This window comes from Bos indicus x Bos taurus, chromosome 14 (assembly GCF_003369695.1).
Source record: "Bos indicus x Bos taurus breed Angus x Brahman F1 hybrid chromosome 14, Bos_hybrid_MaternalHap_v2.0, whole genome shotgun sequence".
NCBI lineage: Eukaryota > Metazoa > Chordata > Mammalia > Artiodactyla > Bovidae > Bos > Bos indicus x Bos taurus.
In genome coordinates this window covers 76,293,764-76,308,950 of record NC_040089.1, presented here as the reverse complement: position 1 = coordinate 76,308,950, position 15,187 = coordinate 76,293,764, and the positions used below count along the sequence as shown (strand labels likewise).

Sequence of the window (15,187 nt, the reverse complement as noted above, 5' to 3'; positions counted from 1 at the left end):
TCTCAGAGGACAACCCGAAGTTTATGCCACAGCCTCCAAAGCCCTCCTTTAAGCCCTCCATTAACTTGCCCTGACTGATCATTCCAGTTTTTCCTCTCCTCTGCCTCCTCTTGCTGCACACGACTCTGCCTTTAGCTTTGCAGACCAGAGCTTCATCTCGTCCGTCCTCCTGCAGGGCACCCTCTCTGTCTATCCCTCCTTTCCTGCTCCCAGTACCTGCACGCTCACTCCCTTGCTGCCTGCAGTCCTCTGCCCCAATACTCAGTTGCACTTCCCTAGAGCAAACCTTTCATAGCCAATACCACCCTTACTCTCCTTAACCTGCTTAATTCTGTTCCTAGCATTATCACCTCCACACATGTTCTATATTGCTTTTTTATTCCTCTCTTTTGAAATTTAAGCTCCATGTGTGCAAGTATTTTTTCTTTTAAACCATTGAATTCCTAGTAGCTAAAATGGTGCCGGGAACATTTAAGTAAGAACTGAATAAAATGTTTGTTGAATGAGTTAATTAAACAGATGAATCAGTGAGTGCCCCACACAGAATAAGTGTTAGGTGAAAGACACTTAAATGTAATATAATGCATTAAGAAGAGGAAAATTAGAAAATTAGAAACATTCAAAACATTAAAATTTCTTTGCTATACATTTTTTATTTACAAAAAAAGACCTCTAAATTTGAATTTGGCCATGTAAAACGTTTGGATCCAAATCATTTGTATTAGAGACATAATTAGGCGCTGATTCTCTGACTGTCAGGCCAATTCAGAGCTAATCTGGGGCCTGATTGTCATGCATTGCCAAGGCATATTCTTAAATGGGAAATGACGTGCTTAGTAGCAAAGACATAGAGCTGTAGAATTTAATTATATTTAAATTAATGCCAGAAGAGCCTGAAGAGCTCTTCTTCTTTGACACCAATCAGGAGAGAGGCTGCTAAAGAATAAGTCATCTGCTGAAGAGAGACCCATAGTTTATTTGACTCTAATTTCACATAAAGTCTCCAGATAACTTTCATTTTATTAAAAATAGGGCAAAAAATCATAAATGCTGTATTCAGGAAGAGCTTTGATACTTATCGGGAAATTGATGTGTTGCCTTCCTAGGCACTGGAGAAGCACTTGCCTTGAACAAGTCGACTTTGCTGATGACGCCGAAGTTGACGTCAACAGTGAGGGCGAGCTGCATGGTGGTCGGCAGCGTCTCCAGCAGATCGGACTCATCTTCATAGAGATAAACACATCGACCCACAAAGAAGAGTCATTAATAAACAATACAGAAGCTCATTAAACATTAAAACAATAACAGTAACAAAATGCCAAGTCCTGTTTTGTAAATGAACAGCTGCACCACTGTCTATATTTTCCTTACTTTTATTGAACCGGCATACCCCATCACAACGGAAAAGAAACATATTTTCACTATTGACGACATGACAATTCTGAGTAATTCCAGAACTTTGTGCTTGCTGAAACTTTAGATATAAAATTTAGAGAGGATGGGGCCAAGGCTAGTGAGCAAACTGGGGTGGGAAAAGGATCTGGTTCCCATCTTCTGATTCCACAGCCCTAACATCCTAGGGATGGCAAAGAAAAATGAGTATAATGAGTGGCTTATTATATGAGTATGGCTTATTAAATGAGTATAATGAGTGGCTTACAGAGTTCTGTCATGATCTTATTGGATGCTTGGGGCAACCCTAAGTATGTTCATTCCTGCTTTCTGGAAAGAAGAAAGGAAAGGGGAAATGAAACTTAGAGCAAAAAAGTGTTAAGTGTCTTGTTTTTGTGTAAGTGGTGAGTGGCTGAGCTGGGAATGGAATCTAAAGAAAAAATGTATTAAGTGAGCAAATTCAAATGATTGTTATTTCCTTGCTTATTAACTCAATGAACTATGTGAATACATTAAAGATGTTTCTACCTGTGAATTAAATGATGGGCCTTTAGGCTGATAAAATGGTCCATGAACAAGACTACCCATTCTTAGTCTATAGTATAGTATGGGTTTCTGAGAGTTGATTATGTGTGATGTTTTCTTACATCCATTTAGATAAAAAAAATCCATGCTGTCTAATTTTGATTCAAATATTGAAATTTGAATATACTCAAATATTCAAATCAATATTCAAATATTGATTCATATTCTAAATATGAAAATCCTTCCTATAAAAACACAGCTCTTTGTTTCCAAGGGCTGCTTATCTTTAGGTCCTTCCTAAGCTGAGGATTTGGAGCAGGGTCCACAGGGAAAGAAGGAAGGGGTCTGCTACCCTTTCTCTCCCTGCTCCTCCCTCTGCATGAGACACCCTCAGGAATATTTGTGGGTGCTTAGGAAAAGGTTTGATTTTTGTCATTTAGATTCAGGAAGATGTTCTAAACCTGTGGTTGGCATCTCTTAAGACCAGCAGAGAGGAGAAGAAAACCATCAACAACCAGTGGTTCTTACCTGCTTTTTGGGAACTTTCATGATTTGGGAATCACATTGTAATTTGCATTCTGAAGGCAGTAGCCTTTTTTACTTCTCAGTAGCACCAGTTCTTTGGAGAAGGAAATGGCAACCCACTCCAGTGTTCTTGCCTGGAGAATCCCAGGGACGGGGGAGCCTGGTGGGCTGCCATCTATGGGGTCGCACAGAGTTGGACACGACTGAAGCTACTTAGCAGCAGCAGCAGCAGCAGTTCTTATTTTTATAGGGTGAGGTGCAAACTAGAAGTTGAATCTGATTATTGTTAAGTAGCACATTATCTTTAACTTACTTTATATCTTTTAGTAAGTGTTACTTTTACCTCCAGTGCTATGGTACTAACAGTAGACACGGTGAATGATTAAGGGTCTCCTGGTAGAGACCTGCAGCTGAGAGTGGCCTGAAAGATCGCTGCTCTGAGCGCTGAGCTCTGGGAAGAGGATGATATTGCAGAGACAGCAAGAGTTTGGAGAACAGGTGCACATCTGAGCTCAGTATAGGCCATTTGCTGGCTCTGTGCCCTTGGCCAATTTTTTTTCAGTTAGGAGCCTCCATTTCCTTGTCTCCTAAAAGGGGGTTGGTAACGCCTAATTTCCCCCATTTTTCTGGGTGAAGATTAGATGAGGTAATGTGTGTAATATCTAGCATCTGTTGGACACTAAAGAAAATTTAGCAAGCCTTCCAGGATTTGCATAATCAGTAAGTTATGTTTGATTTGAGGAAAAATCCCATGATATTAAGTGAGTGCTTTAAAGATTATTTAGTTGTTTCCCAATCTTTTGTTCAAATCCAATTAGTCTCTGCTGCTGCCTTACAGGATTTTCATTATGGGACACGGTTTACAGGGACTTAATCAGTAATTCCCAATGCTTACCTAGCATTCTTTGAGAGGCCCACGTATATTCATACCAAGTCCGGACCCGATTCTGCACAGTCTTAGGAATGGAATAAGTATTCATATAGGCAATGGTATGATCCATGCAGATGCGGAAGTTGTTCTGATTGGCTGTAGCCGCCCCGATTACGTCTTGCATCTAAAACCACAAATATGGTCACTCCACACCCAGCAGAGGAAGTGGAAGAGTTACTGTAAGCCCAGGTGAATTGAGTTCTCACATGACACAGTCCATTCTAATGCTGATCACCTGATCTTTTAACACACTGATACTGGGTCTTACTTTCAACCATTCACTGATTAGATATTGGACAAATCATATCCTTTCTGACCCAACGAAGACAGTAGAACCTATTTTACCTACCATGTGAGGCTTTTGTGAGGATTCAGTCTCATAACGCATGTGACTGCACACGTTCTTCTTTGCAAGCTTGCATATTACTACAAAGGTGTTAGTTGATATTTTAAAAATATATAGCTTGTGCTTATGCAAGAAATGTGCAAAGAAAGTTAAAGCAATTAATTACGTGGCAGAATGGCTAGTCCATTTCGGTGAATCTCGTTTTGCAAGTATCCTTCACAGATTTTTGCAGTGTGGCTGGCTATATGGACTCAATTCATCATGAAACTGCAACCTCTGTACTTCTCTTTGTGTTGTTTAGACAGATAAAATCAAATCTCATCATGCTTAAGGCACAGTATTCAGCAGAAGTTGAAATGTGCTGAAATTACTGACACATCATGTGCAGACGTGACAATACTTAAGGAAATGTCAGGTTTTAGCTCTTGGATGTTTATAACTCAGCCATAAAAACCCACTCTAGGTTAAAAGCTGATCTTTAAGGTCTCAGCACAAAAAAGATATATAGCCCGACTCTTCCTCTCACATAGAGGGAAGCGAGTGGTTGTAAATTTGCTTTGACTGTGGGTTTATAATAGGGAGGAAAACCTGGGCCTCGCTTTCACACTCTTAAGACTTCGCTCATTCATTCTAGTAGCTGAGCCTTTTCTGCTTATGGAAAAACCACTCATTCTTTGAGGTATAGATCAAAAATGGCTCTTTTGTTGCAATGCCCTCCTCAGTTTCCATTTTTAGAGTTAACAGGTTCTTCTACTTGTTGGGAGCATCTACTGAGGAGCTATGCAGAGAGTCAACTGTACACACCTTTTCCAGTTCTGAACTTACCCCTTGAGGGCTATTTATCATCAACCTCAATTCCTAGACCCCCTTTTTCCAAGCCATTTTAGACAAATGATGGACATTACCCACTCACCTAAGGCCTTGAGAATTGGGATATTAGAGGCTGGGTTGGGAGATTTAATAGAGTTTTAAATTGGGACCCAAGGACAATTAAAAGCCTTATGGAGTGGTGTTGAGGGCAGAGGATTTGTAGTGACAGTAATCTGAATGCTTTATGTGCAAGGCTGGATTTTGATGGTATAGGTGAAGAAGACATATATTCTATGATGTGTGTTCCAGATTGGAGGAGGAAAATGTCAGTCTCTATGAGCTGTATTCAAGACTAGAATATTGCAGTTAAAATGGGATGTGGTTATCTAGGGTGTAGCTCTTGGTATGGTTATATGTGGGAATTTTGAATCAGTGGAGATTCTGTTCAGGACTTTCTGACTTTTGTTTCTGTTTTTCTCAGCATCTTTTATTCACTGTGAGAGTCAAGGCACAAACCTCTATCTCCTGCCTCAACCTTTCTTTTGGGCTCTACTCCATTTTTTCGTGGCTTGGTGGTTCTCACTGATCCAGTTGGAATGTCACAGTCAAGGTACAGGCAGGTGTGGTGTGGGGAATAAAGCAGCGCTTTCAAACTTTCGTGTGCATATGAATCTTCTGAAGATACTATTAAAATGCAAATTCTGACCCAGTAGGTTTAGGGTGACGCCTGAATTCTGAATTTCTCAGGTGAGGCTTCTACTCTTAGTCCAAAGACCACTTCGCATGGAATTTTAACTGGAGCTGGACATAGTTTTTTAATCTTGTAAGAATTGCCTTGAACATAGTAACTGCTAAATATGCCAGATTTTACTATTTTCATTGATATTATATGGTCTTATCTTATGACTTCTGAATTACATGTATGAATTTGGCATACTTTTTAATCTCCTCAAACTAGAGTTGTCTCAACTGCAAAACTGAGAAAATACTGAAGGAGATCTGGCTACTTCACATAGATTTTAGAAGTTATAAAATAATATGATCTTTGCCATTTATATTCAAATTAGTTGCATTTATATTCAAATTAATTGCCTTTCTCTATAAACAAACTTCCTATTTTCAATCACTGTTAATGTGTCTCCCCAAGCATTAAGATTATGATAATTTATACTCATAGTTTTAACTGCATAGTGTTCATCTTCCAAACTGAAATATTTTCTAAATAGAGTTTCCTTTACAATCTCTCTCTCTACTCAATTACCACGTTCAGGTTGAAGTGGCATGTATTCACCGTATGTTTTTATTTTTTGTATTTTGATGCTTCGATTTCTTGGACTATCCCTCCCAGAGTTAGCTAAGCCAGGTGGCACAGTGGTAAAGAAACTGCCTGCCAATGCAGGAGATGCAAGAGATGTGGGTTCCATCCCTGGATTGGGAAGATCCCCTGGAGCTGGAAATGACAACTCACTCCAGTATTTCGTGCCTGGAAAATTCCATGGACAGAGGAGCCTGGTGGGCTACTGTCCACGGGGTTGCAAAGAGTAGGACAAAACTGAGCACACGAAGATTGCAACCAACTCAACTAGGAGAGCCCCTTTCATATGCAAAACAGCCAATCCTGAGCCCTGACTTCAGCGGGCTTCTTCACTGGCTCTCATATTCCAGGCTACTCTCCACCTGCCGCAATTACCTCAGGGCCAAGTGCCAGGCCACTGAGAGAGTCCCTACAATCCAGAGCCTGTTGAAATGATACAAACTTGCCAATCTTAAATGCTGTTACCCTGCTTGATCAGTTCCTTTCCTGGCTCCCTCCTAAGTAGGCCTCTAGGCAAGGAGTGACCATCTCCTCCTGGATCTGTTTGTATAACAGACTATCTTTTCAGTGTCAATAGTCTCCTGATCTGTTGCCCTCACCATCTGTAAATGATAATAAAACCTCTATTTTAAAACACTATGCGTGCATGCATGCTAAGTGGCTTCAGTTGTGCCTGACTCTTTGCAACCCTATTGACTCTAGCCCGCCAGGCTCCTCTGTCCATGGGATTCTCCAGGCAAGAACACTGGAGTGGCTTGCCATGCTCTCCTCCAGGGAATCTTCCTGACCCAGGGATCAAACCTGTGTCTCTTTCTCCTACATTGGCAGGCAGAATTTTTTTTTTTAAAACCACTAGAGCCACCTGGTAAGCCCTTAAAACAGTATAACCCTTCCAATTTATATTTTGATTGATCTTCCATAAATCTCTTTGTTCAAAATTCTTCCCTGGCTGACTTTCCATTGCCCTTAAGATGAAGTTCAACATCTGCAACATTCAGAGCCCTTAAACTATCTGGCCCTTACTACGTCTCTAACCTTATTTACAGGTGTCTTTCACTCCAGCTGTTCTGGTATTCTTCCATTTCCTTAAACATGTATGGTGCTTTATTATTGCCATCTTTCACACATAGTTTCTGATTGAACTATCTCTCTGTAACTACCGAATCCTATCTGCTTTTTTAAGATGTTGCAAAGACATTTTCTCCTCCATGAAACCTCCTGGGAGGCTTCCTTTTTCTGCTCTAATACAGAGCTTTCAAACTCCCCTCTGGAACTTATCATGGTTAGCAGCTCCTTGACATTCATGGAAGTAGGATTTGAGTTTTGACTATTTGTGATCAGCTTTTTGTTGTTATTTAGTCACTTCAGTCGTGTCTGACTCTTTGCGACCCCATGGGCAATAGCCTGCCGGGCTCCTCTGTCCATGAGATTTCCCAGGCAAGAATGCTGGAGTGGAATAATTTTCATTGCTAAATTTTGTTAAAGCATATTCATAACACTGTTAGTGTAGTGAGTGGGAATCAATCGCTTATCTGGTGGTAATAATCATTTTGTGATTACAATCTCAAGATGGCTTTTTGCTTTCAGACATATAGTGTGTAAAGCACCTTACAAGGAAGTATAATTCTAAAGACGCTGTGCTGTTGAGCTTTTTTTTTCTTGTGATCTGAGAAATCTCAAAGGTGCTGGGCTCTAACCTTGGCAAATGCCAATCATCTTGCAATAAAGTTATTTGGGTATTTGATTTACTTTCTCACAAGACTGTGATTCCTTAAGAATAAGGACAAGAAGATGCCATAATAAACATTTATGAGCCAATGATTTTAATTAATTTAGATGACATTTGGTAACCTCTGATTTAAATGACCTCTGAAGTTGACTTTAATCCAGGGATTCTATGACAATATTTGAAGTTTAAGTAAAAAAAAAAGAGGGCTTCTAAAGGTTTTCAGAAAAACTTAGAAATGTGACTCTCTGAGAGTCTAACAGATACTCATTGTGTACAAGTTTTCTGATAGATTTAATAGTTTAAAAATGGAAAGGCAATGTTGATCCATTTATAGCCCCCTTCAATTCATTAAAAGAGATGAAAGTTAGTAAAATTTAAAAAGCACCATATAGATTTTTATTTTTCCTATGTAAAGTTTATAAAAAATTGATAGGCTTTCAAAACTGACAGCATCATGTATCTAGGGATTCACATCTCAATTTACCTGACCAATTAAGCTGGAGAACACAAAAACTCCAGAAAAGAAGTTCAACAGTTGAAAAACAATTTCAAATGAAGTTTGTGGTTCTGGAAGGCCCCCAATGGTAATCAAAGTTCGAACTGCCCAATAATAACATCTCAGATACCTGTGAAAAGAGAAGATATACATTTTGCTTTTTACTATAGCAGTAAAATGCCATTATGCTTGGGAATATATTGCTATAATACTAGATTTTAACACATTCCCTCGTAATTAAGATTTCCTATCTTTAAGCAGCATTAGCAACTACCGTGTGTATTAATGTAAACTTCTCTTTTAAGGTAAACTTCTTGATAAATACTGTGAAATGACTAAACAAAGCCAAAGAAGGTGCCTATTAGTCATTCCACTTATTTCTCCCTGAAGAACAAGTCACCCTAGAGTTTAGTGGTATGAAGCGGCAACTATTTCACTAGGCTTGTGACGCTGTGGGTCAGATGTTTGTGGAAGACCCCCAAGACGGCTCATCTACTCCATGAGGAGTGAACCCTCAGGAGACTTGAATGCCAGGAGACAGCTGGGGGGACGTGATTGAGGCCAGAGTCCTGAGGCTGTGGTTCCAACTGTTGGCTGAGTTCTTCTGTCGTGCATGTCTGTTGGAACACCCAGGTGGTCTCCTCTCACAGTCTGAGCTGGGATGGTTGCACCCGCTGGGGCTGGCTGTGTATTTTCATTCAGCCTGTGAGTGTGGCTAGCTTGAGCTTCCTTACAGCATGGAAGTCTTGGCGTAGATGGACTTCTTGCCTGGCTGGCTTCCCCCCGAGTGGTAGAAGCTCAGGCAGTAGCTTGTAAGGCTTCCTGTAACTCAGAAGCCCTATAATGTCTTAATCTCTTGCCACATACATTTGCCAAGCAAGTCTCTAAGACCAGCCAGATTCAAGGGAAGGGATATTTGAATCTACCTTTCAATGAGAGGAGCAGCGAAAAGTGTGAGGCTACCTTTAAACTACTTCGTAGTGACTAGTGAGGGATATCATAGATATCAAGGGGGTTTATGGAGATTGAAAAGACCTTTATAGTTTAGAACCAGCTGTTTTTTTTACTGATGGAAGATACAGCAGGTGGGTATATACCTCCTCTCTCTTCTACTCATATCTTAGTATGTGATTGAATATATAAACCATGACAGAGACAGAGAACTGAGTTCTATCTTAAAAGGGAAATTACTCTTGAGTGTAATAGCTAATTTATCTAGAAATTTAGTATTGAAGAAAACCAAGTATGCTCAGAAATATACTTTATAAAGATTCTGTACTAAACTTTAGCAATTGCAAATGGAGAGACAGATCATTATAGCCCAGATGGGAAGAAAATCTGGGACCAGGGCAACAAAAACAAATATGATAAAGATGAGGACAGAACATGTGAGATTCACTTGGCTATATGTGGCTAAGGGTTTCATGGAGTCCCGAGTGAGGTGGGAAGAGAAATTAGTATTACAACCCATTGTATATATATTATAATTTTGGTCCATAATTAGATACTGTTTATTGCTGTTTAGTCATTAAGTTGTGTCCAATTCTCTGCAACCCCGTGGACTGTAGCCAGCCAGGCACCTCTGTCTATGGGGTTTCCCTGGCAGGAATATTAGAGTGGGTTGCCATTTTCTTCTCCAGGGGATCTTCCTGACCCAGGGATTAAACACATGTCTCCTGCTGGCAGGTGGATTCTTTACCACTGAGCCCCCTGGGAAGCCCACACAATTAGGTGCCTATTTGGTATATTCCATATAGCTCTGATAACATGGTCTGGATCAGATATTTCCACTGAATCCTGGAAGAAAAATGTCCTATATATAGAGGCCATTTTCAGATATTGTTGCAGAGAGGCATTCAGATTCAGTGGGTTCCAGCCAGCTATCTTAGTTTCCAGAGTACACAGAAAAGCAGCACTGTTACCGAATTCTGCCCTGGTCAGTCCTTTATTTCTTATCTGGGTGTGCCATATAAACCTTTGCACTTTAAGTAAACGTGCATTTGTCTTTGAACAAGGATGGCCTTTTGTGTGTGTGTGTGAGAATAGGTTATAATTTTCAGATCTTCAAACAGTAAGAAGTTGAGGTTTACAAAGAATCAAACTGCAGTTAAAGTCAGTATTCAAATAAAAACAGATCTAGAGAGAAATCACTTGTTTTGAAATTCAATATCTTTTGAAGGACATGAGTCTTGTTGTTTGTTTTATTTGGTACATACAAGAACGGACAAATAATTAACTCTTTGGTAGGATCTGAAACCACTGTGCCAAGAGAATAAAAGTATCACTAGTCTGCAAAATTTTTTCTAACAAGCTTCCTTGGACTTACAGATACTATAGTGAACTGGATGTCAGAGAGAACTGCCTTGCAGAAGTATGGAATTAATTTTACGGATTGCATTTAATTTTCAACTCCAGTTTATAATTTCTCATCACCTGACTTAGCATGATCACAAGTCCTGGGCCTGCGGCTCTCTGAATTAAGGAAATTTATTGACCCCAGCGCAACCCACGAGTGGGACATGGACCAGATTCTCTCCCTACGTAGCCAATTCCAACTGTTGGGATTACTATGCCCTACAAAGTCCCTCTAGTATTGAGAGGAACAAACACAGGAATTGCTTTCTCTTACTTTCTTATTTACAGATGTTAGAAAATAACAAGTGTAAAATTTAGACATTGATTTTCCAAATCTGAAGGGTCAGCCTTGAACCATTTTTTTCATGATGAAAAAGCCTGCAATGTTAATTGGAAGTTTTCTGTCCTGACGCTTTGTGGTTTACCTTGGAATTCTTTTCTCAGTCATGTCTTATATCCAGGCATGCACAACCAGAGGTAAGATTTGTAATTTAATTAGATGGCACCATATTGATCTTCCAGGATTAGCTTAATTAGTCAAGTGTGTCCACCTCTAATATTTACACCCTGGGCAGATAGATCTTTTCAAGGATATTCTGTCTGGCTGATTTAATACGTGAGCTATCTTATAGGCTATATATATATATATCCTCAAGTTAAAGCACTAAGGCAGAATTTGACATAAAACCATAAAAAATCATTTTGTATGAAAATAGAACTTCTTCCTCTGTGAAACAAATGCAACATGAAACTTCCCCCCAGCATTTTGTTTTGAAATATTTCAAACAAGCAGAAAAAACTGAAAGAATTTCACCCTTGTATTCACAGCATAGATGTTATTAATATTATGAACATTTTACTTTATCTTCTTTGTCACATGTTTCTCCACTTTCCGTCCATCAACCCATCTTATTTTTGGGTGTATTTCAAAGTAATTTGCAGACAGACACTTCCTCCTAAATACAGTACTTCAGAATATATATGTGTGTGTATATATATATGTATGTATTACTACAGGTCTATACTGATATTTAAAAAAACTTGAACATACATTGAAAGCACAAATCTTAAGTATACCTTCTGACACAATTTGATGAATTGTGAGAAATCCATACATCTGTGTAATTCAGAAACCCATCAAGACAGAGGACATTTCCATCACTCCAGAAATTTCTCTCATTTCTTTTCCCCAGTCAGTTTCTGCCCCCAGGGGTGGCTGTTGTTTCAGATGAGCTTTGCCTGCTTTAGAATTTCACACAAATGAAATCACACATGTGTACATGGTTGTGTAAGATGTCTTTCACTCAGAATAATGTTTTTGAGATTTAGCTGGGTTTTTGTGTGTTTATTCATTTTTACTGCTAAGCAATATCCCTTGCATGACTACAGTACAGTAAGTTTATCCATCTTTCTGTGGATGAAAACCTAGACTGTTTCAAGCTTTTGGTTCTCATGAATAGACATTCTATGAATATACTTATATATGTTCTTTCATAGGCATATATTTTTAAGTTCTCTTGGGCAAATATTTAGGGTTGGAATTTTTGTTTTTAAGGTAGGTGCTATATTTAGTTGTAAAACAAACTGTCAGATTTTATCCCTCCAAACGTGTATGAGATTTCCGTTGCTTTATATGTGTAACCCAAGAATATGAAGTTTTAAAAAATTTTAGCCAATGTGGTGGATGTGTAGTGGGACATGCAACTTTTGAAAGTACCCAATTCCATACTTTATGAGTGAACCTTTTAACTACCTCCACCTGTCTTAGTTCCAGTTCCGAGTTTCTATAAATTTCTCACTGAAGACACTGAATCTGGAGGAGAACGTTAGGAGTCTAGTCTCATTAGAAGATAAACTCCTCAACAACAGGCATGACAAATAGGAGCTGAATAATATTTGTTAAACACTGTGAAAGAATAAGTGGAAGGTCTTGCAAACCCAAGACTGAAGAATGTGGGAGGCTGCATCTGTGATTACGTCCATGCAATCCCCATGCGGACTCCTCCCTGTCACGCCACCAGCTGCCTTTCATCTCCCTTCTGGTCTGCCGATCTGCTGTTCTGGAGTGGCTGTGATGCATTTGAGGGGGTCTAAATGTCTAGTGTAAAGACCACTCTTTCTTTCTTTTTCTGCTAGTGTCTGAACTGAAGTATCTAGGGGACCCTGACTTAATAACTTCATTTACCCTTGTCTCATCTTCCTCATGTACAAAGGGAAGGGAGTAAGTTATCCCAAATTTCCTGAGCACTAAAGTATGGACATTCCGACTCCTTCTTCACCCCATCTGGAGTTATGATTCCCATGACACACTTGCTTGCTCTTTCACTCGTTCATTTGATGATTTATGTGTCGGGGATTGAGGTTAGGGATTTGTTAAGAAATTTTTGCACATTGGGAAATTTGTATCAGAAAATAAATAAATTGTGGTATATATGGACAAAGGGAGACTGGGAACATTTCTGGATACCAAATAACTGGAGGAAGGAATGGCAAACCACTCCATTATACTTGCGTGGAGAACCCCATGGACAGTATGAAAAGGCAAAAAGATATGACACCAGAAGATGAGCCCCCAGATTGGAAGGTGTCCAATATGCTATGGAGGAAGAGTGGGGGGAAATTACTAATAGCTCCAGAAAAAACGAAACAGCTGAGCCAAGGTTGAAACGATGTTCAGTTGTGGATGTGTCTTGTGGTGAAAGTAAAGTCCGATGCTGTAAAGAGCATTGCATAAGAACCCGAAATGTTGTAATTGGACATGGTCAAGCAAGAGATGACAAGAGTGAGCACTGACATCTTAGGAATCAGTGAACTAAAAAGGACAGGAGTGGGCAAAGTTAATTCAGATGACAGAGATATCTACTACCGTGGGCAAGAATCCCTTAGAAGAAATGGAGTAGCCCTCATAGTCAACAAAAGAGTCCAAAATGCAGTACTTGGATGCAACCTCAGAAACAACAGAAAGATGTTGGCTCATTTCCAAGGCAAACAATTAAACATCACTGTAATCCAAATCTATGCCCCAACCACAAATGCCAAAAAGCTGAAGTTGACTGATTTATGCAGACCAACAAGACCTAACACTAAAAAAGATGTCCTTTTCATCATAGAGGATTGAAATGCAAAACTAGGAAGTTTAGAAATACCTGGAGTAACAGGCAAATTTGGCCTTGGAGTACAAAATGAAGCAGGGCAAAGGCTAACAGTTTTGCCAAGAGAGCACATTGGTTATAGCAAATACCCTCTTCCAATAACACAAGAGATGACTCTACACAGAGATATCACCAAGTGGTCAATACCAAAATCAGATTGATTATATTCTTTGCAGCCAAAGGTGGAGAAGCTCTATACAGGCAGCAAAAATAAGACCGGGACCTGACTGTGGCTCAGATCATGAACTCCTTATTGCAAAATTTAGGCTTAAATTGCAGAAAGTAGGGAAAGCCACTAAGCCATTTAGGTATGACCTAAATCAAATATCTTATGATTATACAGTGGAGGTGATAAATAAATTTAAGGGATCAGATCTGGTAGACAGCATGTCTGAAGAACTACAGAGATTAATAACATAGTACAGGAGGCATTGATTAAAACCATCCCCGAGGAAAAGAAATGCAAGAATGCAAAGTGGTTGTCTGAGGAGGCTTTACAAATAGATGAGAAAAGAAGAGAAGCAAAAGGCAAGGGAGAAAGGCAAGATACACCCAACTGAATGCAGGGTTCCAGAGAATAGCAAGGAGAGATAAGAAAGCCTTCTGAAGTTAACAGTGCAAAGAAATAGAGGAAAACAGTAGAATGGGAAGGACTAGAGATTTCTTCAAGAAAATTGGAGATATCTAGGGAACATTCTATGCAAGAATGAGCATGATAAAAGGCAGAAACAGTAAGGCCCTAGCAGAAGCAGAAGTGTTAAGAAGAGGTGGCAAGAAATACACAGAACTATATAAAAAAGGTCTTAATGACCTGGATAACCATGATGGTGTGATCACTTACCTAGAGCCAGACATCCTGGAGTGTGAAGTCAAGTGGGCCTTGGGAAGCATTACTACAAACAAAGCTAGTGGAGGTGATGGAATTCCAGCTGAGCTATTTAAAATTCTAAAAGATGATGCTGTTAAAGTGCTGCATTCAAATATGCAAGCAAATTGGGAAAAGTCAGCAGTGGTCATAGGACTGGAAAAGGTCAGTTTTCATTTTAATCCCAAAGAAGGGCAATGCCAAAGAATGTTCAAACTACTGTGTAATTGTGCTCATTCCACACGCTAGCAGGATAATGCTCAAAATCCTTCAAACTAGACTTCAACAGTACATGAACTGAGAACTTCCATGTGTACAAGCTGAGTTTAGAAAAAGCAGAGGAACCAGAGATCAAATTGCCAACATTCATTGGATCATAGAGAAAGTAAGGGAATCCCAGAAAAACATCTACTTCTGCTTTATTGATGATATGAAAGCCTTTGACTGTGTGGATCACAAATAATTGTGGAAAATTCTTAAAGAGCTGGGAGTATCAGATCACCTTATGGGTTTGCTGAGGAACGTGCATGCAGATAAGAACACTTAGAACTGGACATGGAACAACAGAGTAGTTCAAAATTGAGAAAGGAGTAAGTCAAGGCTGTATTTTGTCCCCCTGCTTGTTTAACTTCTATGCAGAGTACATCACGTGAAATACTAGGTTGGAGGAATCACAAGCTGGAATCAAGATTGCCAGCAGAAATATCAACAACCTCAGATATGCAGATGATACTTCTCTAATGGCA

At 39.5% G+C, this 15,187-nt stretch overlaps 1 protein-coding gene across 1 annotated transcript in view; it reads right to left on the bottom strand.

Annotated features, from left to right (window-relative positions):
* CNGB3 (cyclic nucleotide gated channel beta 3) overlaps positions 1-15,187 on the bottom strand; it is a 187,306-nt gene that overhangs the window by 52,738 nt on the left and 119,381 nt on the right. Inside the window, exons 11-13 of the mRNA XM_027560636.1 lie at positions 8,058-8,199; positions 3,338-3,497; positions 1,126-1,223 (exon numbers count right to left, since the gene is read on the bottom strand). Of these exons, the coding sequence (XP_027416437.1) occupies positions 1,126-1,223; positions 3,338-3,497; positions 8,058-8,199 (400 nt within the window). The remainder of the gene's footprint in view (positions 1-1,125; positions 1,224-3,337; positions 3,498-8,057; positions 8,200-15,187) is intronic.